Source organism: Porites lutea, chromosome 5, assembly GCF_958299795.1.
Source record: "Porites lutea chromosome 5, jaPorLute2.1, whole genome shotgun sequence".
Taxonomy (NCBI): Eukaryota; Metazoa; Cnidaria; class Anthozoa; order Scleractinia; family Poritidae; genus Porites; species Porites lutea.
Window position 1 is genome coordinate 24322661 of NC_133205.1, and position 24498 is coordinate 24347158.

Sequence of the window (24498 nt, forward strand, 5' to 3'; positions counted from 1 at the left end):
GGCCATTTTATCCCAACCGTTTTACGTGTATCGCGCAATTTTTTGCCACAAGGCTGCGAACTGGTTGCAAGGGGACCTCCAAAGTTGACCCAGGCGATTTCCAAGCGAAAAATGAGCTGCATGAGGGTAAAAGAGCCGTCCGAGCATTTCAAAGCGCTGCACGTTTTGGCCAGCAAGCAATAGCCTGCGAGCAGGCTCACATGTGTAAGTTTGGCGAAAACGTTTGGCGGCGCAGGAGAAGAATGGCTTGGCCCATTCTTGTCGCGCACTGGTGGCTCCCCCGCCAAAAAGTTTCCCCAAACGTACGTTTGAGTCATTTTTTTACCCTGCCCCTAGCTGCTGGCTTGCTGCTGGCTCGCAGGCTATGCAAAAGCGGTGCTCTAAAATTTTTGTCTGCTCGTTCATTCTAGGGTATCATTTTCCTTTTTCGAATTTTAGTTGATTAGAGCTTCCGCATTATTTGCCAAAAATAACATGCTTGTGCAGTCCAAAGGTCATAGAAAAAAGTTTAAAAATTTTCTGATATCTCTTTTCGTCACAAACTGGGGATAAGATACGTATAGGATGTTGACAGGTTATATATTTCGCTACTCTTTTACTGCGATAAGTGTTTACTCGCAATGTATGTGCAAATAAATTTTCTCTCATCTTTTATTAGTGGTTGGCTGACTGTTTTTTATGGTTCTTTTTGGTAATTTTTAAAGAGACTTGCGTCACCGATGCAAGTCTTGTCAAATCTCTGTCACTAAATTTGCTGATATTTTAACCGCAGAATTTCAGGGCACTTTAAGCAAAACCCCATAGAATGCTGGATGTGATACAAGAAAACAATTGTAATTGACAGGTTTTAGGTAATGCTAACATGTATTACGCTTTTCAACCGACCTAGTTGGCGTTAGAAATTCCCCTCAGATTTATTGTAAAACCTAAAAGTGATAAAACAATCGGAAACAAAAAGCACCCTGGCGGGAAAAACAAAACGAGATAAAAGCAAAAAGACTACAGCACAACATTTAAGCCCTAACTCAACCATAATTCATGTTTTCGAACCATAAAAAACACCGTTCTAATATAACTGAGATTAGCTCAGTTTACAAGTGACCACCCAATAAGCTGAAAATCACGAGCCGGTGTAGTTTATAGCCGGTTACATAACCTGTGGCGTAGCCATGACTTGGCTTTCTTTCGGTTACCTTCAGGCTCTCTTTTGCTTGATCTTCAAGTTTGGTGGATTGTAGTTCAATTAACGGGGAGGTTTAATTTGTCTCTTTTTACTGTTCAAGATCTTATTTAAAAATTTCTGTTTGCGAAAAAGCGTTCGTGACCATCAATTAGTGTGTTGACAAGTCAAGCTCTTCACTCATGCAACATGAAGAATACGAAGTGTGGAAATCGTTGCAGCTGTATGCCCAAGAATACGAAAAAATGTTTCACAGTGTTAACACTATCAGGCGCCCTTCTGGTTGTCTTCGGTACGGTATGTTTCATTAAAGGGGACTGCTGGATACAGGCCATCATAGACTCCAAGCTTGTTATAAAACCAAACTCTCCTATTTATAGACAATGGATTTCCCCAACTGTTCCGGTTCGCATGCAGTTTTTTGTATTCAACGTAGAGAATCCGTTGGAAATGAAGCAGGGGAAACAACCTTATGTGACTCAGAAGGGACCCTACTGCTACAGAGTTCATCAATTAAGAAAAAACATCACCTGGAATGACAATTCTACAGTTTCCTTCAACAAGTTTACCAAGTATATCTTCAGCGCCGAGTGCTCTTGTTCCTCGTGTGATGCATCTAAGGACACTATCACACTTCCCAATGTACCACTGGTTATTTTGTCCGAGGTTTCAAAAATGTATCCTGGATCTGCTCTGATTTTCAATATCATTTTCGAGAGGTTCAAGGAAGAATTCTTTAAAGAAATCACAGTACACGAGATGTTATGGGGATACAGAGATCCAGTGTTTCAATTATTCTCCGAACTGAGGCGCAAGTTTCACTTGTCTTTTCTCCCAGACATCGATCCCATTTTCCGAATGATGTACAACAACACTCTAGATGGCGTCACCACCGTTCACACGGGAGCATTGGACATTTCAAAAGCTGCAGTTTGGACCATGTGGAAGGGAAAACCAGATGTAGGCTTGTGGAGCTCCTCCTGGGCAAATATGTTCAACGGAAGTGACGGCATGCAATTTCCACCCCAAATTCGTAAGGATGACACGCTGTACGCGTTTTATGTTCAGTTGTGCAGGTCTATGCGATTTGTGTACGACTCGCAATTCAATGTTCACGGTGTGAACACGATGAGATTCACATACCCTGCGGAGTTGTGGCAAAATGCAAGTGTAAACCCAGCAAACAAAGGGTTCTGTCCTAATGGCTGTTTTCCTACTGGCATCCTGGATGCTAGCGTTTGTAAAAACACTCCAATTGCAGTACCAGCAATTGTTGCTTCGGAGCCACACTTCTATCAAGGCGACCCAGCGCTTGTGAATGATGTAGGAGGGCTGAGACCAAACAAAGAAGAACACGGCACCTTTTTTGATGTAGAACCGCACTTTGGACTTCCTCTGCACTTAAGTTTGAGGCTTCAACTTAACGTCAACATTAAACCTACCAAATATATTTTTCAAATGGCGAATGTGAAAGAGGTCATCCTTCCGTTAATTTACTTCAACAACAGTGTCACAGTTGATTCATCGACTGTTCACACAGTGAAAACAGTTCTGATTCCAATGAAACTCGTTCCTTGGGTCTCTGCAGCTTTTGTTTGTATTGGAAGCATTGAAATTTTATGCGTCATCTCCTGGGTGATCTTTATTAGATCCAAAAGAAAGAAACAGCAACCAGTAGAGAAAGAACAATCGAAAACAATTAATGAAGACGAGAACCAGCCACTACTTGGTAATGGAAAGTAGGATGATTTGAGCGTCTTTAAGATCACCATACCGCTAAAATGAGAATTGTAGTCAAAAGAGTCTTAATTTAAAAAAAACAAGCAAACAAACAAACAAACAAACAAACATGCAAGCAAGCAAACAAAAACAAGAGAGAGAGAGAGAGAGAAAAGGGACTGATCGAAACAAAGGAGACACCGCCGATTTTTTTTGCTTTTTCCGTGAACCGTGATTGGGGCTATTTGTATTTTTTCTCGTGAAACGTGATGAAGGTTTTGATTCATTCCTAATGCGTGATTTCTCGTATCAAGTCACCTTTACATACACTTAAAAGCGTTTTTGGGTTTATGCATGACTAGGATTTGATTTAACTTGAGTTTTAAGCTATGCCCTTGTGCGTGAACTGATGTTTTGTAATTCGCCTCAAATTTAAGCCGATTTTATTCTCGGGAAATTTGTTTAGGCAAAGAGATTGGCTCAATGATCTACCTTCCGGTATTTGGATCATTAGAAGTATTACCCCAACCCTAACAGTTGATTTAGAGCAGGAAACAAGGAAACATCCGTAAATTTAATTTTTATTTTCCGTGAAACGTGAATTACCCGATTTTTACGTGAACGTCAAGAAATGAAAGGACATATTCATGACGTGTGTCTCAAGGTCTCAATATTTTGACGTGGAATCATTTTGCAAAGGGGTATAGATCTACAATCTTGGACAAAAAGTGTTTAGAATTTTACACTTCCTTACTCACAGGAGACCCACCCGGTGAATTTAGCATCATGGTGGCCCCTTCCCTCACCCCTCCCTTATCAGTGTTGTTAAGTCGGGAGCAGAAATGTTCCGGTCACCCTTCAACATTGTTTTTATCGGGGGAGGGGTAAGTATCTCGAGTGAACCGAGCTTTGGAGGGTAGTAATCTAAAATTAAACATACAAGGTGCATTTTTCTTAACATTTTTGTCCAAGATTGTAGAGTAGGGCACATTTTTTAGCACATCTTTTGGTGACATCTGTTGGGCATAAATGATTCTTTGCCATTTCACCATAGATACACATCGTTTCATTTGGCGTACTTTTTTTATGTAGTAACACAAACCTGTGTAAAGTGAAGTTTGGAGGCTCTTGAAAATAACATTTTTTGGCTTCCAGAAAAGAGGGACCAGTCATACTGACTTATTACAATTGTTATATTGGTATATCAAATATGAAATCAACTGGTGCTATTGCAATGTTGCTTGCTCAGTGACTTTGGCGGGAATTCTGACCTCGGCTAGAAAAAACAATGGGAAGGCTGTTTAAAACAGGAAATTTGTCCCGGGAAAGATGGTCACTTTTCCTTCTGAGTCAAAACTTTAGCGAGCGTTTATATATGAGAATGTTGACCCTTTGCCCAAGCCAAGAGCTGACAATAGCTCTCGCGCATACTCTGAACCCATTCTCGTCCCCAGAACCCTTCGTTTCTTGGTCACGTGGTCTTGAACTAGAATGGCCGCGGCCGAGTTGACCCAGCTAGAGGGGTGACCCTATTATCAAAAAACGGGGTGACCTGGCTAAGCTGCTCACCCTTCTACAAGAGCCAACTTGTTGTTTCTATGTAAACGGTACGCCAATATTTGTAGGGAAATGCCTATCCCAAAGGTCTGGATGGCACTTAACGAGTGGACTCAAGACACATGTAAATAGTAACGTCAGTGATCGACCTGGTTAGTACAAAACGATAAAACAAACAAGATATTTAAGAATTAAGTTTTTAATTGAGGCTTTTATCTGAATGGCTATATGACGCTGAACGCTTCGTTCATAACCTGCTCAGATTTAGAGGCTGAGATCAGAGTAAAAGGTTTTTATTTTTCAAAGGCCCTTTTTGAGGGGCTTATTTTTGGAGGGGGTTATATTCGGAGGGGCTTATCTACGGAAGGACATTTGCGTTTCAAAATCGATTGGGCTAACCTTATAGTTGGAAGGAAATTTACTGTTTTTGCTTTGTTTTGCCCTTGTATTTGAGGGCAATTTCCAAGTACAAGCTCACGGAGGGGCTTCTATTCGGAAGGGCCATTTAACGGAGGGTTTTTTGCGTTACGAGTTTGGGGGGCCTATATTTGGAAGGGCTTATTTTCGGAATTTTACGGTAGCAGTATAGTGTGTACATAGCCTTATAGTGTTCAAGAGTTCATGAAGGTAGGCCCCCGCGGTCCGTGACGGCTTCTCACGATTTTCGCTCTATAATTATTCTAAAAGAGAGCATATTTCATCTATTCGAAATAATAACACAGTATACCGCCCGTTGGGCTCACTTTGAAAAGCTATGAAGAACAGAATGTAAAGAATGCTATAAAAAGAAAACACGATTATCAACTGTTCAGATTACTTTCAGTCCTGCATAGTTTGTATGGTTCAAAAGAAAGAAGACGTGTAAGATGATCTGTAGTTTCCGCTGGCTGAAGTTACTCGGGCTCTAGATGCCGCTCCGTGACCAGTAGAATGCAGGACTTCTTCTAGAAAACTGAGAACAGAAGAGAAAGAAAATCGGCGTTACATTTATTTTGTAATATATCCTCACTGCATACTCATCACCTCACTGTGTAATATTAAGTTATGGGAAGGAAAAGTCTGCGACTGAAGTTGGTAACCGCCACCAGGGGACGTGGGCGGGTCGCGAAAATTGGCCGTAGTCCCGGATCACGATCATTAAAAATGACCAGGTTTTAGGCAGCACGGACTAATTTATAGTCGAGGGTTGCAAAAGCATTACAACCCCTACAAGGACGCGCGATTTCGAGGGGAATGCGCACAGATTATACAAAATCCCTGCAATGAGCTAATTAATTATGCAGTGAGAATAGTTATGTAAACAGAGCATCAACAGAAAAGCTACCTGCGAAAAGGTTTTAGCTCATTCTTTCTTGGGTTTAAAGGATATCCATGTTCATTCAGTTTTCAGAGGCTTTTTTTGTTCATCGTACAGACCAGGAGATTTGATGCTTTAGCGCCCAAATTTGAAAATTTTAGGAAACTCTAGAGTAGGGGTCTACACTCGTCTTTCGCGCCTCGCGCTCGACTATGTTTATCATGAGTATTTCCAGGGTGTAGCGGGTGGAACGCCTCACCGTTAGGGGTATCCTTATTAAATGACGAGGGTGTACATCGTACATTTATTTTATGGGGTAAAATTGTGGATGGGTAACGCTTAGTTTGCTAAAATCTAAAATAAACACAGAGTTTCGCAGTACCTTTTTATTTATGCGTACTTTATGGCAAATACGTAACAATTATTCCTCGAGCCCGAATGGGCTCTGAGTCAATAGCCCATGAGGCCGAAGGCCGAATGGGCTATTAACTCAGAGGCCATGAGGGTGAGAGGAATAATTCTTTTAGTAAAATCCAACTAGCTGGTCAAAAGTATCGAGACAAAACAACTTTAGCAAGCACTGAACGCGATTCAGCCGCCATTGGCTTGGTTTTCAAAGCCGGCGCTATTCTCTACTTGTAGGCTATAACATATGGCCTAGGAGTAGCTCAACCGATCAGAACGAAGAATTGATAACAGTCGACCAGTTGGATTTTACTAATATGGTTTATATTGAGCTATAAAAATAGAGAGAGATATTCTTCAGTCAACTGAATAATACTAATTGCTATTAAAAATTGTCAGTGTTTGTTAATCTGTGTTTTCAGATTTGGTAGCTCTTAGAGGTGACAATGAACTTGGGCCAAGCCCACAAAAAGGCGTGATTCTAGTTCCTTTCCACGTTGTTTCCGAAATGTTCCGACGAGCACTCCGTCATTTGGAGAGGAGTATCTCCCCCGGCTCTAATTACAAAGGGAAAACAAATTTTTTTCCTGTCCAATGCTCGAGATATTTATCTTTCTTGTCATACGTTTTATACATGAGCCTCTGGCTTGGATGATCGGGGCAACCCCATCCCACGTATTGACGTTAATAAATTGATTGATTGATTGATTGATTTTTGAAAATAGAATCTATTTTATTTATTTTTACAGAAATGCGCACATAGTGTCTGTATTGATGTATTGGACATTGTGTATTTTGACAGGGCGTAAATCAATATTAGAAGAACTATATAAGCGCTGCATAAATCACATTTGCAGGGCCAAGATATTTATATCTACATGTAATAAATTTCCTAGATGTCTGATATTTACTCTTAGCAATTTACCAACATTATTAAGAGGTATCAAAACACATATAACTCGTAATGAGTTTGTTAGTCTAATTAGATCAGTTTCCAGTTGAACATTTTGTCAAATTTGCACAACTCAAATTAAACATGAAAATTAGTTTGACACGCTCACAGCTTTTAAAGAGCAAAATAAACAGACCGCCTGAAAATTGCTTCGAAGACTCGAAAATGAAATACTAAGATAAATTTGAGGATACCAATTTATTTCTCGTGCCCACTGTCACAATAAAATTTAAAAAAAGCACGTGCCAAGAGCATCATTCAGGAGTATAGTTTAGATATATTTTCATTAAATAGAGTCTGAAAAGAAATGCGATTATGGGATACGTCCTCACGATCTCTCTTGAACGTTATCAAACGGCAAAAAAAAAAAAAAAACTGAAAGAACTGAGGAAACTATCGTTTGAATCCCTCCCCCCCCCAAAAAAAACAAACAGTATTGTAGAGCTTAGAGATTTAACCGAACGCTTTCTATCGTAGAGCACGCTTCAAATCTCTTCCCGCGCCATCGAACCTAATTCGTTTTGAAATTAAGAGCAGCAAAAGTTTGGAGTCGCCGGTTCTTGCCGCCACCAGGCTCAGTCGGGAATTCCGCCCTTTTCATCTGCCGAACTTCGGTTCATAAATTATATGTACAATACCGTATATAATGGCAATTTCACGATCCCTGTCCTCAAACTTTATTAAAGGCCGGGGTTTCGTCACGAGATTTATCAAAATTCAAACAGCGGGAGCTACCAACAAATTGAGTGAAATATAAAATTAGCGCTGAAAATATTAAACTAGGTGAAAATAACACATTAAATAGAAAATAAAGCACGCACGGATGGACAAACTTATAGAAGATTAAAACGGATTGTAATTGTGGTTTCTGAAAAGTTGCCAGCCCAACTGTTTTTTTAAGTTCCACTTTGTTGTCTTTAACCTTTGATGTACTTGCTTGGGAGGCATATTTGCATTGACACAAAGCTGTGATTTTGTCATTTATAAGTAATTTCGCCGCCAACGTTAACTGTTCCATATAGCGAAAGGGGGGCGACATTGGCAATATTAACAAGTATACAGCCGTGAACCTTTACGTTCGGTTTCGTTACCGGCCAAAATTGGAATCAAGTTCAGTAATAAGACAGTCTGTTGTCTAGACCTGGCCAAACTGTTCCTAGAGAACGTTAAGGTCAGGTTATTTTTTACTCTAACTTTTAAATCTGTTGGTGAAATCCTATGGTATTACCATTCAAATGAAACCTCTTAGGTAGAACTTTCCCATGGTATTATTTGTTTTTCAGGATTCTACAAAAAAATGAGTATTTTTTTCTGAGTTTTTTAGCCACCAAATTAGAAGGGAAAGGGTGAACTCCTCATACACTTGAATCTTCCACACGTGACCGCCCATCAGAGTAGGGTCACTAAGGCTACATCAAATGTCATTTCGATCAAAAGACAAAAAAAATTGCAACGTTTCAAATTACTCGGAAAAGAAACATCACGATACGACAATTATGCGGCGACACACGAATATCAATTCGTGACTGGCGTTTTTATTCATATTACGTTTTAAAACGTTAAAAGGGAGCCGAGTATTTAATGTAATTTTTTTCATTCATTCATCAGTTCTTCAAAATCAGACAAAATTGTCACAAAGCCGAGGCGGAAGATACAGGAAATTCTTCTAGATTGTGTTTACTGAGATGCAATTTAAAAGTGGCAAAAAATGACAGTCTGTTACAGTTTTGTCACGATTTTCCGGGGCTGCAACTGTACATAACATACGAGAGCAGCCTAATGTACGCAAACCTTGCGACATGACAGCTTCGTATATATTCAGAGGGGAGCTATTGTTGGTCTTTAGTATTGTAAGAAGCCCAAGAGGGACGGAGAGGCGTAATAAGACAGAGCGAACGAAAATTTTAACACAACATTCGACTTTTCAAGGTTAGCCGTTTATATATTGTAGTTGTGGTCGAATCAGGCTCGTGTAAGGCATTATAGCCTTTGGAGTTAACAACAGGCTCACTTGCGGCGAAATGACCAGGGGTTTCTAGAAGTTGTCATATGCACTGATTGAATTAAAAATTTTAAATTCAAGAAGGATTTTTATAACGATTGCCGCTTAAGGAGATAGTCGTACAAGAGAGTGGTAAATTAGAGAGGGTTTGCTGCATAAATTGATTTTATATTTAAACAAAAGATGCATGTAAAGTAAGAAAGTACATGTAAGAAAAGCCAAGATGAAAAGGATAAATCTGGAGAAAGTTCCCTTATAGTGTTAACTTTCCTTCCTTGCCATGCATCCGTTTATCAAACTTTTCAAAAGCCAACCTTTCAAATCGCTTGTTCGAAACATTTATTCTACTCCCAAATGTCATGATTCACTGAACTGAAACTGCTTGATTGCGCTATGACAAGTGCTGTATTACTGTTTTGAAAAAAGTAGTTCTAAGCTTCGAATATTCAAATGAAACAGGGGGTGTGATCACTGAAAATAAAACTGCTCGCAAACGGCGTTTCAGTTTTTCAGGTGGCAAATTATTAAAACCACAGCTCTAACGGATAAGACTACAGCGACCAAGGGTGTACGTGTCTGTTCGCAGTTACATGTACGCCATCAGGATTTGAAAACGTTGCGTGCGTGAAGAAGCGACTTCGTTCTTTTCTTAACAGAAAGGTACTTAGCCTTCTGGCGCCATAGGAATATTCAAACTAATAATGATATCGCTTCATGAGCAATACTTCTGTTGAGTAAAGTGTGGTTGGACTGCTGAACTGTAACACGTACTAAAAAAAAACTTTAAAATCGTTTAGATTAAAGTTCTCTAATGGTGAGGGGAGAGGGGGGCGAGTTCGTATTGTTATACTAACTAAGACATAAATTGGAGTAAAAACCATGACTCTGTCTTGTCAATCAATTCTTTTATGTTGGAAATGTAAACTGATTTAGCGCACACTTCATTTGCTAGCTTGCACTAGGCGTTGTCTTTTCCAAAAAAGATCGATCAATAAATCAATAAACAAGCAAATAAATAACTAGAAGGCGATTTTTTTCTTGCAGCGAACAATAAAAAGTATACCTCTTTTAATAAATTCATATAAAAAAATAAGGACTGTGAGACTTTAAACAACTGATTAAATATGTACTTCGAACAAGGAATGCTGTGGCAGCTTTGGCAAGAAACGGAGATTTCACAGCAAAAGCTAAGGCGATTATATCCACAGCTGCGTTTGTCACTGCTTCAACATTTTTCTCCACATAAAAAAAGTAACGAAAAAGTTCTGTTGAGATATAAAACGACTTACAAATGGAGCGCGAATATTTTAAGATAATGGACGCAAGCTGCGGTTTTTGGCACAAATTGGAAAGTCAGCAGAAAGGTACGTCGTTTTGGTTATCACGCTTTTCAGTTTTAAATGTTGTCACCGACAAGCTTGAAAATAGCAAGCCAAGATGAATTTTTAATTTTAAGACGTTAACAACTTCTTGTTTTACTTTGCATATTTTGTAACCGGTAAATAATACAACAATAAAAAGAGATCTTTGGAAACAAAAGGTCAACCCCTACCCTTTTATATACCATTTTTGACGATAAGTTACCCCTTTCGTATACCTTCTTTTGGAAAATGGTACCGCTTGTCACAAATTATGTGTGATGAACCAGTTCTCTGTAGCGTTAATTCATTGAAAGTATATTTCTTCACATGTTCATATTTTAGAATTCTGTACTCTGTTCTACACTTAAAGGATTCACCGATATCAATTCGCGTAAAATGTCGATGATCTACACTCAATCTACACTCTCGATCAGCTCCACGACTCCGAACGACAACACAGTTCCAAGACTCTTGCACAAAGCTCAGTTCTCAGATCACGTGACGAGCTTTCCCGCGATAATGACGCAATAATTTCCTCACACCGCTTTCACATACCATTGTTTTCTGGACTTTTTCACAGACATAAAACGCACTTGTCAGTGTTGGATCCAGACCTTGAGATATGGGGTGGGAGCCGGTCATCCAGACCCTTAGATAAAGGGGGGGGGGGGACCGGTCTCCGAAAAATTTTTTTTCGGCCCTTCGGGCCTCAGTTTCATCTAAAAATAATGAGGGGGGGGGGGGGGGCCTTCTCTGGATTCGCCACTGCTTGTTAACCCTTTTGGGTCTTTTCACCAACCAAAAAGACAGATTTTCCTTCCTTTTCACTGAGATACTTCAACAACTGAAATCATTAGCCTTTCATATACCTGAAGCGTGGAAAAGGTATCCGTCCCCATCAGGAGGAGCCACCCCGTATAGTCCAGTATAGGCAGTATCATAAGGCTCCCTTAAATTAACAATCAGGACAGCTTACCTCTTGCAGTTGTGAATTGTCGTACCCCCTAGCACTATTTTCACTCCGGGTAGCGTCTTGTTTAAGTTGTAAACAGCATATGCTTCCTCATAGGTTGCACCTCCCACCATAAAGACGATAATTTCTTGGGGCCTTGAAAAGAACGCAATTCACACGTGAGGAAATACAGTGAAAGATAACGAGAAAATCTTACTTGGTAAAGGGTGATTAACTAGCGACCTTTAGATTTAACTAAGTAGCAAATCGAGTTCCTGTTCTACTTTGGAATTTCGGGTTAATTTCGTTCCCCCAACTATAATTCTTTTCTGTTGCTGACTAGCATATATAATTAACGTTAGGGATAAGAGTCGTGTGATAAGTAAATTGAGTGAGGCGCACGAATTTTGTTCGAAAACTCGTACTTGTAATCAACCTCGAACTCCTGGTCTAGTGTAAGATACGGTATTTTATTAAACCACGGTAATTTTATCAGTTGGCGCTGTTTTAAATAAAAAGTAGAAATATAAATATATATCCATCAGAATTCTTCAAATATGAAATAAATGTGAAAAAATATACCGATATGTATGTATTATTATAAGGCGACTCGCAAGTTAACTATTATTCTGCAACCCATTCAACACACGGAAGTGTTAGATATTACTGGACCTGTTCAGATATCATTGTATCGATTTGGGATATCTATGAATCCGTTACAGTTATCTGATATCACTGTTCCAATTTTAGATATCATTATACATTATACTTACCATCTGTCTTCTCATTGGCTAAGAGCCTACAGATAAGTTTGGAAATCAGCGCAACCCATGTACAGATTAGTTAGTTCTCTGCTACCAGATAACTGACTAATCTGTGAGATGTGCGCAAAATGCATGATTTCCAAGAATAACGTCAAACTATTTTCCGTACGACGGTGTGTTTGTCGTTATTTTCTTCAAAACAGTGTAGAATTAAATAATTATTAGATTTGGTGTTTGTGACCTCCGAAACAATCATTAAGGTCTCGTAACACTTGCCTTGAAATTGATTATTCCTGATATCACAAAAACCTCATCCAATATTGTTTATAAAGGCGTCATTTCACGAACAAAAAAAATCATCTTCAGATGTCACTGCTTTTATCAGGTAGTGCAGCTTAGTGCCAATGTATAATAAGCTCTTGCATTGACTATTCACTTGGCAGATTACCTTTAACTTGCACCACTAATACCTTCTACGTTTTCTAATAAAACTATGAAATAAAACAGCTGTAATACTTCATAACAGCTGCACTTGTCGCACACAAAAACAAGCGGCCAAATTTTGAGGAAAAATTAGGCCTTGATCATAACATCCGCAGCCACTTTGTTGCCCCCGCAGGGATTTCGCCCAGAGGCGAAATCCCGAGGAGGCACCCTAGTATCTCGCGCGTATATTAAGGACGGTACTTACAGTTCAAATATACAGTCAGTATACTGGAAAAAATCTCGATTTGCTCGAACTGACACTCGTTAAGCGCAGGGGAGGTTATAAGGTGCGTTTAACTATGTATATATAAACACTTGGAGAGTTTGCCAGACACGAGTTCACAAATCTTTGATTTATATTGGAAACGTTGCCAGACACTCTTTCTCTCTCTTTGACCGGAATAAGACTCAGCCCCAAACAAGCAAGACGAGTGAACAACGGCTAGCTTATCACTAGCAGATTGATGGACATTTACAGAAATTCGCCGACAATAAAATTGTGTGCTGACTTATTCCCTGCTCACAGATGTTCTTCCGTTATAAAGTTTCAAATAAGACTAGAATGCGCTAGCGTGAATCGATCAAACGTCCTTTTAATTTCTAAGGCTCACTTTCCGGCAAATAAAATGAACTGAATGTAAAGAGGGAAAGAGAAATAGCGAAAAATTCAACTTCTAATTAAATCTTTTCTTATGGTTTAGAATAAACTATTCTCGAAACTGAGAATGTTTTGATCAAAGCTGTGTAAATCGAGCTGAAACTGTGCATAGAACATTGCGTTTCCTGTATTTATCTCACCTATTGTATGGAATACGTGTGAAAATCTTCATTATGAATCGGTATATTTCAAAGAGCTACACAACCAGCAAGAATACTATTGACCGACAATATAAAGAACGGGGGCAGCTGTAGTGTCAACTATTACTAGTAGTATTACTATGAGGACAACAATTGCGCTTTGTAATAAAAAAGAGTGGCAGTTTTTAACAACAAAGATATTGCCGCTATTTGTTTTATTTGTCATTTATGTAAAAGTGACTTATAATTTTTAAAGTGTCAATGAATATACATCAGACTTGCTCTTGCTTAAGTTCCCTAATTTCGACACTGAAATGAAATTCGCCCCATATTAATTAAAAGGCACTAGGCGCGACAGTTACGTATTCTTTATTAAAGCGCAAAGGGTCTTATTAAACTCCGTTTTTTCTTACCACCTGTTTCTAGTAAGCGCTTACCTGTCTCGAAGAACTGACGACCCCAGGTAAGGGAAAAGACTTTCTTTAAGTTTCCCTTTTATCAGGCTGTCTAGTGTTTCAGAAAGCAGTGGAGAGTGTTGCGTATAGATGTTCTCCACTCCCTGAAATTTCAAGTACAATTTGTTTTAATTAGGGTCATGTTCACACCATACTGGCTCGTTTTTCTTGCCGACACGAAAATTTATCCTGTATAGTATGAGCACAAATCCTATATTTGACTGTCTCCCCTACAGAGATCGGCGCGGCAAACCACGACGACGAGGGCAACGGGAACATAAAAAAAAATATAGGCTTAATGAGCAAAACAACAACTCCGCACGTGCATCAAGCTTTTTTGTACATTTCTTTGTCTTCACTGCACAACTGCGACGTGAAATGACCAAATTTTAAGTTCACTTGGGAACGGGAAGGGCAAAGCGATAAATTCTACCATCTCTGTCCGAACTTGAGCGCGTTCGCCTCTCTTCAGCTTCAGCCAAAATCCCCTTCTTTTAAGTAACAGGGCGAATTGGGATAATCGCGAAAAAGTTTAAAATGATGAGAAGTCTGTTTTTCAGCGACGTTTTCATGGACGTCGCCGTTGTCGGATCGTAAGGTCTCTATTTTACTGAATTCGCGCCGAAATTCCCGTCCTTATGTGTGAACAAAAGCTATATCCGGTATGACTTTTCATCGCCTTGCCGTAAGGATCAGGGGCACCCAACGAGAATATAGTTCAAAACCACTTAAACATAGCATTGTTAAACGTATTTTAGTATTTAAACGGTAGATATAGGCATATTTTTATCCCCTAAAAATTTTTCATCTGTTCGGATTTCCTAGCTGAAAGTCTCGAGATCCGAAAATCATAGGGATCAAAGCTTACCTTTTCGAAAATTTCAGCCAGAAAAAAGGCTCCCGAGAAATTCTAGGTGAGCTTTTTAGGGTAAAAATCCGTTAAAAATGGGCAATTACACCAATTTTTAGATGTTCGAAAATCCTAGGAGAGGTAGGCAAGCAAGAAATTTTACAAAAAATGTTCCGAAAATTTTAGATCTCAAATCGTCTTCCGAACAGATATTTTCCGAAAATTGACGTTGGGTGCCCCTGAAGGATCAGTTTGCTGTTTCATATTTTTCTACAAGTTACATTATTGAACTGATCCGGGTCTACAACAGGGAGATCCGGCACCACTCATTGGTTTGTCGGTGTGGACTTGCTGATATTTTATATATTTTGACTTTCGTGCAAGTGTAAGAGCTATCCGATACAGCGTGAACAAAGCCTTAGTTAACCTCAACAACAACCGTAACGACGGCAAAGGCAATGCAGTAATGGCAAAACCTATGGCAAAAATTAAAACAACTTAGGTAATACTTAAAACAAAACTACAAGAACAGCAACAGAAAAGCGAACAAAAGTACATAAACTTCAACGCTGAAGGCGAGTCGGCCATAAATGTAACGGATAAATAAGAGCGCGGTTTCTAATACAAGTCTTTAAATGTAGGTTTTAAAAATGTTTTTAAGAAGGAATCCATTAGGAAATTGAGTAATTTTAATTTTCAGTAGACAAAAACCTTGTACCAGAATGATTTGAATAATATTGTATTCTTTTTTGACAGTTTTCAAGGGTTATAGATGTAATTAGTTATCTGTAATAACACCATGGCCAAAGAAAATTTCTCATGAGAGCCGGAGAAAATAAATGTCAAATTTCACAAAATGACACCTTGCACACGAAATTTTCAGAATTTTACCTGTGTTTTCACAATTCTTGTGAAATTTGACATTTTTTTTCTCGGGCTCCCATGAGAAATAGTCTTTGGTGTTATTACAGATGACTAATTATTTCTATAGCTCTTAAAAATGTAAAAAAGAATGCGATATTGTTTAAATTATTCTGGTACAAGGTTTTTGTCCACTGCAAATTGAAATTACTCAATTTCCTGTTCCGTCTTGAATTCTGTTTGCAAAGTGATGTTCAAACAGATGCATAGACATACCTTTAATCCTTTGAAGAACCTTCTTGTAAGAGACAAGGGAGTTTTGTTTTGACCGAACAGATCACTGCTTCGAACATTTCTTCCTCCATATTGGATAAGAGCAGTTACTAGCTGAAAAGGGCAAAACAATAGAAACTTAACTAGCTATTTTAAAAACTTCACTTATGTTACGTTTATAAGCCACGTCGCTGGTTACCCTTGAATGATACCAGAATCCAGATATAGTCACTTAATTCCTTGAATTTTGGAAAAATTTAAGGTGGCTCTGAACCGTCTCAACAGAAATTTTAAGACGACGTAGAAAGGTACATATTGACTTCCAATCATAATTCACAAACAAAATGTAAGAGTCACAGACTCCTTTGAGTTGTATGCGCGTAAAGCTAAAATTAAGGATATTTGAAGAGAATTATAACGTTGCTATTGCGATGGTAAAAAATACTCAGTGGCCATAAAATGAAAAAGAATTATAGTATTGAAGGTTGAAGTTTTAATCATTTCTAATGGGCCACGTACAGGGGACACTTGCCGAAGTTCTAGAATTCGTTTTTCTAAATGACTGTATGTTCTGTACGCTTGGTGAGCCGAGGCATTAGCAGTCTAGAAACTCGGAACAATTTACCGTGTTCGAGAAAATGAATGTGAGCTTAATTTCAATCGACAACTATCCTTTAGAGCCTTAGGTCAAGTTAAAATGCACTAGTGTATCGCGGTAACATTAATGTACTTAATGTACTTGTAGTGTACTTCCAGCGAATATCATTCCCTTAACGGTCCCCAAATAACACGTGAAAGAGCAGTTTGCTTTTGTTACGTTTAGAATATCTCGTTTGTTGATTTTGAGATTTTAAAATTGATTTCCGCTGCCAGTTTCTCTTTTATACCACTAAACTTTGGCAAGAAACTGGGCAGAGAACATCAAGAATCACGTGCACAACGAACGCGAACGGCAAATATCACGTGATCATGATTTCCTAGCCACTTTAAATTTGCCTTGCGTCCTTCGCAGTCTTATTAAAAAACCATCCAGGAAGGTTGTTATCAAGTTCGTAAACATTGTGAGTATTCATTTTGATATTTTGATAAGCTGAACCTTTCTTTGTTCCACTAACAACCCTACTTTTGGGGGCTCTTCCAAATCACCTGTAGTTTATGTGAAAACACTGGTAAATTGGAGTTGTTTAAAGATTATCTTAAGGCAACGTGACCGTGAAATAAATATCCTCAGAGGCTCTTACAATTCCAGGAAACAAGAATTAGCAAACTATATTTTACCATTAACACTTCAAGCAGCGCTGTAGAAAATAAATTCTAACTCCTTAACGAAAGTTAAGGTGAAGTTTAATTACGTAGAGAACTCCCTGCATTTTACTACAGACCACAAAAGGCAAAGCCACGCTCGTCGCTTTTCGCAAAAGAAATCAGTTCTTAATCACCGTAAAATTCCTTGTTCGCGTGCCTGTTCCGCTGCTCTTCACAGCCTCAACGCTAAGAAATTTAAACAATGCCTTGTGAGTGGTCCTTGATCAACTGTAAGCGAGTTGGTTAAGAGTATTATGAATTCGTTTGTAACTCCAAACACTCTTTAGATCGTGAAGTGAGAGACGCCACTCTCTGGCTGTAAAGAATCGCTTAGCACCAAAGTACAAAGACCTATCTTCTTAGACATATTTCAATAGTCCTGTTTTATTCCTTTTTTCTTTTTCGCTTATTTTTTTTCGCCGTATGACGGCTTGGGATGAAATCCTAACCTGTGTCGCATGAAGAGGTATTTAATTAAGTGTTGACTAATATTGTGTACAGCACTGTCTTATATTACTCAAGGTGGTTTTAGCTTTAGAGAATAAGCGTAACATTTGACCACTCAAATGAGGGCAAATTGAGTAGTAATTTTATGGGACTGTTTTTCTGCTGCACGAAGTACGGAGTAGTACTTTGCTTTGGTAATCCTTTTTTCTATGCTGCTAGCCTGATTCTCAGACGTCCCGAATCGTTTATTATGTCTTATTTACGAGTTGGTCAGTTCTAACCCGGCTCCGGAATCAGTCCGTGGACAAAACTATAAAATGAAAGCTCGCCTGATTACTGAGTACTTTTCTATGACATTGTTTATACTGCTGTACATACGAGATGTTCATGCCATTTTTCAGACCAGTTGTAATGAGTTGCTAAAGTAAAGATTCAAATGATATAGCTACGCTTTCCTGTGGAAAAGTAATATTGCGCGCTTAACACAGAAGATAAAGTGACCGGTGAGGCGATTGCATAACCTACATATGAACGCAAACGAACCAGCAATATCAACACGAAACGTGACTGTTCTACGACTGCAATGTTTCATCAAAGTTTGAAGTTACATTATGTAAGTAAAATGATCTGCAACAGCAACCTTCCGGAGTAAAGACCAAAAAAGAAAAAAAAAAAAAAAAAAAAAAAACAGGCACGTATACAGGTTACATACTAATTATTGTATTCCAGTATAGGTAACGAAAAATGACTCTCAAAAACGCGGATTTTTGAGTTACTTTTAACAGCTAAAATTAGTCGCTCTTTGTTTTCGATTTCATTGAAGAACATTTTTCGCTCAGGCGACATTGTTACCTAGTTTCACATTGTTGCGCAAAACATGTGACGCACACGTCGGAGGAACTATATTGATCTTTCGAAATAAAAGATAATTAAGCTCTTTTCCTCTCCATAAAAAAGCAAATAAAGCTCAATTGAATATGTACATATGTGTTTGCCTAGAGATCTTTAAAAGATACGACATCATTTTTGCGTGAAAAGCATCGGGAAAGAGCCAAAAATTGCTTTTGATTCACAATAGTACCTAACGTGTTTAAAGTAGGGAAACAGGAGTGAAATTTAAATTGCTAAAGATTTGTTTCAGGCGTGATGTTAATGACAATAAAGGTCGTCATAGGTTTTAAAATAAGAAACAATTCGGTTTTCTTAACAGCTATTAAAACCAAATAATAGGTCATTGAATTGAAAGCAAACAGGAGACAGATATCTGCTTACATTATAAATGAAGGCCTATTTAATGTTAAAGACGCGAGATGAACAGTTTACAAGGCGTTAAAAAATGAGCTGTCTCAGAAAGAGATCAAATTGAGTGAGAGAGTGGTCGTTTAGAAGCATCACATTGCTAGCTTCCCTTGGAATATGTAAGTTCAGTGTAAGTAAAATGATTGACGATCTCCTTTTTCATACAAACGGCTCAGTTTGGTCGATTGTACCCAATTTTTAATATCCCTATCAGCATTCGTTTGAAGCCTTCCGTATCTGCCGTATCAGGATTTTAGACTTAGGCACAATTGAATTCAACCTTGAACAGCAATTTGCCGATTGAACGTTTGCCACTAAGGTCTAAGTAACGAGCTTATTTGAAAAACCATTTGCCGCTGCTTAGCCGGCTTCAATGGCACCCATCTCCTGTCAGAGATAATGAACGTAAAGTCCGTTCTTCTTATTGATGGAAACTTCCGGATAGTATTTAAGAAAACTTTAAATGGTGTGGCTAAAAGCATAGACGTGCAGGAACAGATGTAAAACTTAGACTAAAAATGAATGCTCAATATATGACGTTTGACGGAGAAAGATTTTCAAGAGACACATACAACCTTTGCTCAATTTTTAAAGTCAGAGAAAAAGGCCCGCAACAGTAAATTGAAAGGATAATTTTAAATTTGAATGTAAAGTTATACACCATTATCCGTTGTCGTTCAATCTTTCAATCTATTACTGTAATTGCCATTTACTTGACTGCATTTACAGCAACACAACCCAAAAACATCATCCAATAAGGAACACCGGTTTTAATATGTACTTGTTTTTCGCTTTTATACTTTCCATACTCATTACTAAGGGTATACAGATGCCGACGGCATTGTAAACCGGAAAATATAACGTCTTTATTGTGTCTTTATTGCAGACTATTACATTTGAAATAAAGAGGAGAATACAGCAAGCTCAGTATTGCCTTCAGTACCGATAGCGATAACATCCAAAGAGTTTTTAATCTGATCTTGTTCGTGGAAAAGCTACACAAAGACGTGCATTGAGATAAAGAAACAATTGTGCTTTTAAATAGACGGCCGCGAAACAAAATTGCATACATTGAGAACTGGGTAAAGACACGCTTAAGTACACAGAAGTTAAGAAAGGACACGTCTCGGGTGAAAACGTCAAAACATGCCTGCTAAAGACGAGAGCGCTGTCACAGCGTTCGTTCTTTACGGGTGTCAAGCGTTCTTCATCGTTATTGCGAACAGCCTGGTCCTTTGGTTAATTCGGCGAAAACGACGTCTTCGTACCACAACAAACTTCATGCTAGCAAGTCTTGCAGCCAGTGATCTCCTAACCGGCTTGCTCGCGATACCCATGGTTATTGCGTGTTCGACAACGGAAATTACGGACTTGTGTGTAGCCATGGACATCTTGAACCGTTTCTTGGCTTTCTCTTCTGTGGGACATTTAATGCTCCTGTCCATCGACCGCTACATCAGAGTAACCAAGCTGCTACAGTATCCCTCGATCGTCACTGAGGACAGGGTAGGCTGGATGCTGGCATCTGTCTGGGTATTTGCACTCGTTGCCTCCATGGTACAACTTGTTTGGATCCTAAGCTTTTTAGAAAATAACATGAGTGAAGCCACCCTGATCCGCATTGACATCGGTTACCTCATCTTTTGCTTGGCCACAGTAGTCGTTCTGCCACTTCTTCTAATGACCATGATTTATACCAAGATCTTTGTTAATCTTCGGAGACAAAGCCATGAAATCCACAGCGAGCTGTCTAGTGAACAATCGTCGGACCGAATCAACGTCGGGAGAAGAAGACTAAACGAAAAGAAAATCGCCTCTTTGTTTATAGCCATGATCGCAGTTTTCATCTCTGGTTTATTTTTCTACTTTCTTTGGGGGTTAATGGACGACCTTGAAGTCAAAGCATTACATAGCATCTCTCAAAACGCTATGAACAATATAACAATCGCCATACTTTTCTTCCGCTTTCTCACCGCGTTATGCAACCCTCTTTTGTGCACTTTTATCAAGCAAGACTTTCTAGAAGCGTTGAGATCGCTTGGCGGAGGAGTAAGACACTCTAGGAGCTCAAGGAGTACAAACGTCACCTCCATGTAACAGCAAACTTCACATTATGAAAGTTACCAAAGTCAGAAGTCGTAAAAACGACAAACTTCATTTCGTAAAAAAACTGAAGAGCTTGTAACTGTTATATAAAAATCAGTTAGTTAAATCCTACATCGGGTATACTTATAATAGATAACATTAGAGACAGGAGTGATTATATAAAGCACTTACAAAGCTAAGGTTACCAATTTCACTGTGTAACTTGTAAGTCTGATAATTTTTCAGTGTCCTGTTTGCTAAATTACCTTTAAAAGTCCTTTGCGGACTTGTCGGAGACATCTTTCAAATGTTGATCAAGTGCGAGCACTGAACAAAAAAAAAATCGGGATTTTTATTGTTTAGACTCAGCAACCCGTGCATTTATATCCTTAATCGTGTTTCCACTTTCAAGTAAATGCAATCGTAGGAAATAAAAAGAGAAATTATCTAAAATGGGAGATCGCGGTAAACCCGACGCCAATGTGGCCTGGGCTCGATTTCAGTCTACGCCGGGAACATATGAAATAAGTTTGTCTGTGATTCTCATTCTTCATTCGAGTTCACTTTTATCAACAGCTCTAAATTCCACTTCGACCTGGGATCAGAGATCTTTTCGTGTTACACAAAGTTGAATTATTATTCAGAATCCTATCTTATCGACCAAAACAATCCAAAACCGACGGATTATTTTGAACAATACTCCCGGTGAAGTTCTAGAACGAAGCTGTCCAACACAGCCATAGATCTAGTCTATTAACGCTTAAAATCAATCGGGGGAAGCGCATCCTGTTTTAAACTTGATAAAACACTAGTATAGACAGTCCTTTTCTTAGTATTTAGTACACTTAGTACTTTGTAGACGTTTTGTAATCCGGTCTTTGACATTGGATTAGCCTAGTTTAAAAAGGCAACAAAGTCTTATCTTAAGTCTTTTAAGCCTTTGTATGTTGCCAGAAACTCATTCTGATGTTGCCTAGAACAAGAAAGTTAAGGTGAAGTTCTTAGTGGAAGTTTATAAAATAGAGTGGACTGTTTTGAAAGAATGAACTGAAATTTGCAATGGAAGGAAAAGAAAAGGAAGAACGACAAGAAAGGGCGATTAACTTTCATACTTTTTAGGCTCGGCCAAACTGAAGCTTCCAAGTTTAAAAAAGAAAAATAATAAAAAATGTAGGGGTTTAAAGACAAACGGCGTGATAGATAGCGCCCAAGAAAATTCTGACTAAATAAGGTAAGGGATACCATTCCACACACAAGACTAAGGGAATGACTGACAATGTTACAGGAAAGTGAAGTCTTTCTTTTGATAATAACATTTAAAGGTGTCAAATACAGAATCGGCAGTTACGACCACAACGCCTTCTGAACAGCGTAATGAACCACATCAAAGAAAAGAGCTATTTAGCAGCTTTCATTGAGACGGTCACTTTAGGACTATCCACAAACTCGCAAGTCAGGGCCACCTTGAAGGGCATAAAAAACGGTACCACAGGAAAGTACTGTTCACTCTCTTTCAATTCAACGGTCACAATTCAGGTTTTGATTCAAAGACAAAAGGTTGGAGCCAATTTACATACAGCCATCAACCGCAAAAAGGCAAAAGAGCGATCAGTAGAACTTCATCTAGGAGTGATGCCCCCGCGTTTGTTTCTGACTACAGTGGAAGAGAAGATTTCCTTAGATTAGTTCCGCTTCTCTTATCTAAATTATCTTGCCTGGCGGAGAAAAAAATACCCACAGCAATTAACATTCACGGCTGCCTCAACGTTCCCTGGATAAAACCAAGAATTAGCTTAAAGGCAGTAAAAGGTTACAATGGACTTGACGATGAAAGGACTACAATTACACAAAGGTGTACGAAATCTATGAAAAGACTGACCTAGTAAGAAGATCGGTTAAGATGCATTCAACTGCTGGAGCACTATTTTTTTTTATGTTTTACGAATGGTAAATTATTCTCTACACAAAAACGTACACTATTTCATTTCGAGACAATTTTTTTTCTTGTAGCAAAAACATCGTTTTCGACATTTTCTCCGCACTTCTTCAAGAACGAAAATTACTAAAAATTAAAAACTCTAACAGTAAAGCAAACAAGCCTAAAACTCACATTCGATCATTCTCATTCATTTACTAATTTGCACGACAAGTGTACTAGTGAAATCGCGCGGCGGAAATAGATTCGCCTTAAGTTACTAGAAAATACGTTCTCGATATACATTCTTCGATAAAATCCTTGATAGAGAGTAGAAGACATCCATTTCACTTGAATATTGTTAATCATCAAAGACCTAAATATAGCCTACATTGGTCGAGATGGAAATTGCAAATATTGGTTTCTAAAGGAGAAAGGAATCCTATCATCATTTACCAAGTAGTTGTATATTATCACAAAAGGCAGTTTTTAAAATCTTAAATACATCACGAGAAAAAAAATTTAATTGCTAATTTAAGAAAACGTACTCGGGTAAAACTGTTGTTAAATCTGGAGAGTCTAGAAAAAAAAACTCTGATGAAAGGGATATTCATGAAAGAAACTTATTTCAATTTAAATCTACATAAATTACTGCTAAATTTTAAGTGATCTGAGGGGTCGATTTGGCAATACCTAGCATACAGAATTAGCCAATGTTACCATAAACAAGTAAGTTCTACAGCGCGCGGCATTTAATTTCAAACCAGGTCGCGTGGATATGAAAAAAAAAGAACGAAATTATTGCGTGTTACAGCGTAGCAGACTGCATAAAAAGTGAGACATGACTTGCATACATATGAAGAAACGTTATCGAAATTTATAAACAGAAACAGTGAGGAAAGCTACACGTGAATTAACTATGTACATAATAAGCAGAGCACGTAAAGGTGTTTTGTGGAGTGTTAGGACATATCCATGTCCGGGGTTTGTGTCTAATAAAAGAAACACTTCTTTGTCAGATAAATTCGGTTCCTGTCTTATCTTATCATTTAAGTAACAATCGAATATAATTAACAATTATTCCTCGAGCCCGAATGGGCTTTGCGTCAATAGCCCGTGAGGCCGAAGGCCGAATGGGTTAGTGACTCAGAGGCCATGAGGGCGAGAGGAATAATTGTTTTAGTAAAATCCAACCAGTTGGTCAAAAATATCGAGACAAAAAAACTTTAGCTAGTTAAAGCTAGATTTTTGCCGCCAAAAAGCCGGCGCTTTTCGCCACTAGTGGGCTATAACATATAGCCTAGTAGTAGCTCAACCAATCAGAACGCAGCATCGATAATAGACCACTAGTTGGATTTTACTAAAAGAGAGATACCCTTTCTACTTTGAGGAGGCTTGGACTAGTCTTACCTAGGGACCAGTCCCCCAACCATGTAATAGGCCATTTTCAAAAAACCATGGGGTTTTCTCCAAGGAATAAGTGAATGAGTTACGCTAACCCTGCCCACGGTTTTTCACACATGACCCTAACATTT

At 38.6% G+C, this 24498-nt stretch overlaps 3 protein-coding genes across 3 annotated transcripts in view; 2 read left to right on the plus strand and 1 right to left on the minus strand.

The window, feature by feature from the left end:
• The first annotated feature begins 1287 nt into the window (after positions 1-1287).
• Positions 1288-2992, plus strand: LOC140938466 (lysosome membrane protein 2-like). Its single transcript, XM_073387944.1, has one exon. The coding sequence runs from the start codon at positions 1370-1372 to the stop codon at positions 2921-2923; it is 1554 nt and encodes a 517-aa protein (XP_073244045.1). The 5' UTR covers positions 1288-1369; the 3' UTR covers positions 2924-2992.
• Positions 2993-4774: 1782 nt separating this feature from the next.
• Positions 4775-24498, minus strand: part of LOC140937057 (vacuolar protein sorting-associated protein 45-like) — a 32575-nt gene continuing 12851 nt past the window's right edge. The window contains exons 13-16 of the mRNA XM_073386587.1: positions 15916-16026; positions 13911-14032; positions 11450-11581; positions 4775-5408 (exon numbers count right to left, since the gene is read on the minus strand). Coding sequence (XP_073242688.1) covers positions 5300-5408; positions 11450-11581; positions 13911-14032; positions 15916-16026 — 474 coding nt within the window. The 3' untranslated portion in view covers positions 4775-5299. The remainder of the gene's footprint in view (positions 5409-11449; positions 11582-13910; positions 14033-15915; positions 16027-24498) is intronic.
• On the plus strand, positions 8686-23975 carry LOC140937058 (trace amine-associated receptor 9-like). The gene is made up of 2 exons (XM_073386588.1): positions 8686-9039; positions 19850-23975. Exon 2 carries the CDS (start codon positions 20110-20112, stop codon positions 21058-21060), a length of 951 nt encoding a protein of 316 aa, XP_073242689.1. The 5' UTR covers positions 8686-9039; positions 19850-20109; the 3' UTR covers positions 21061-23975.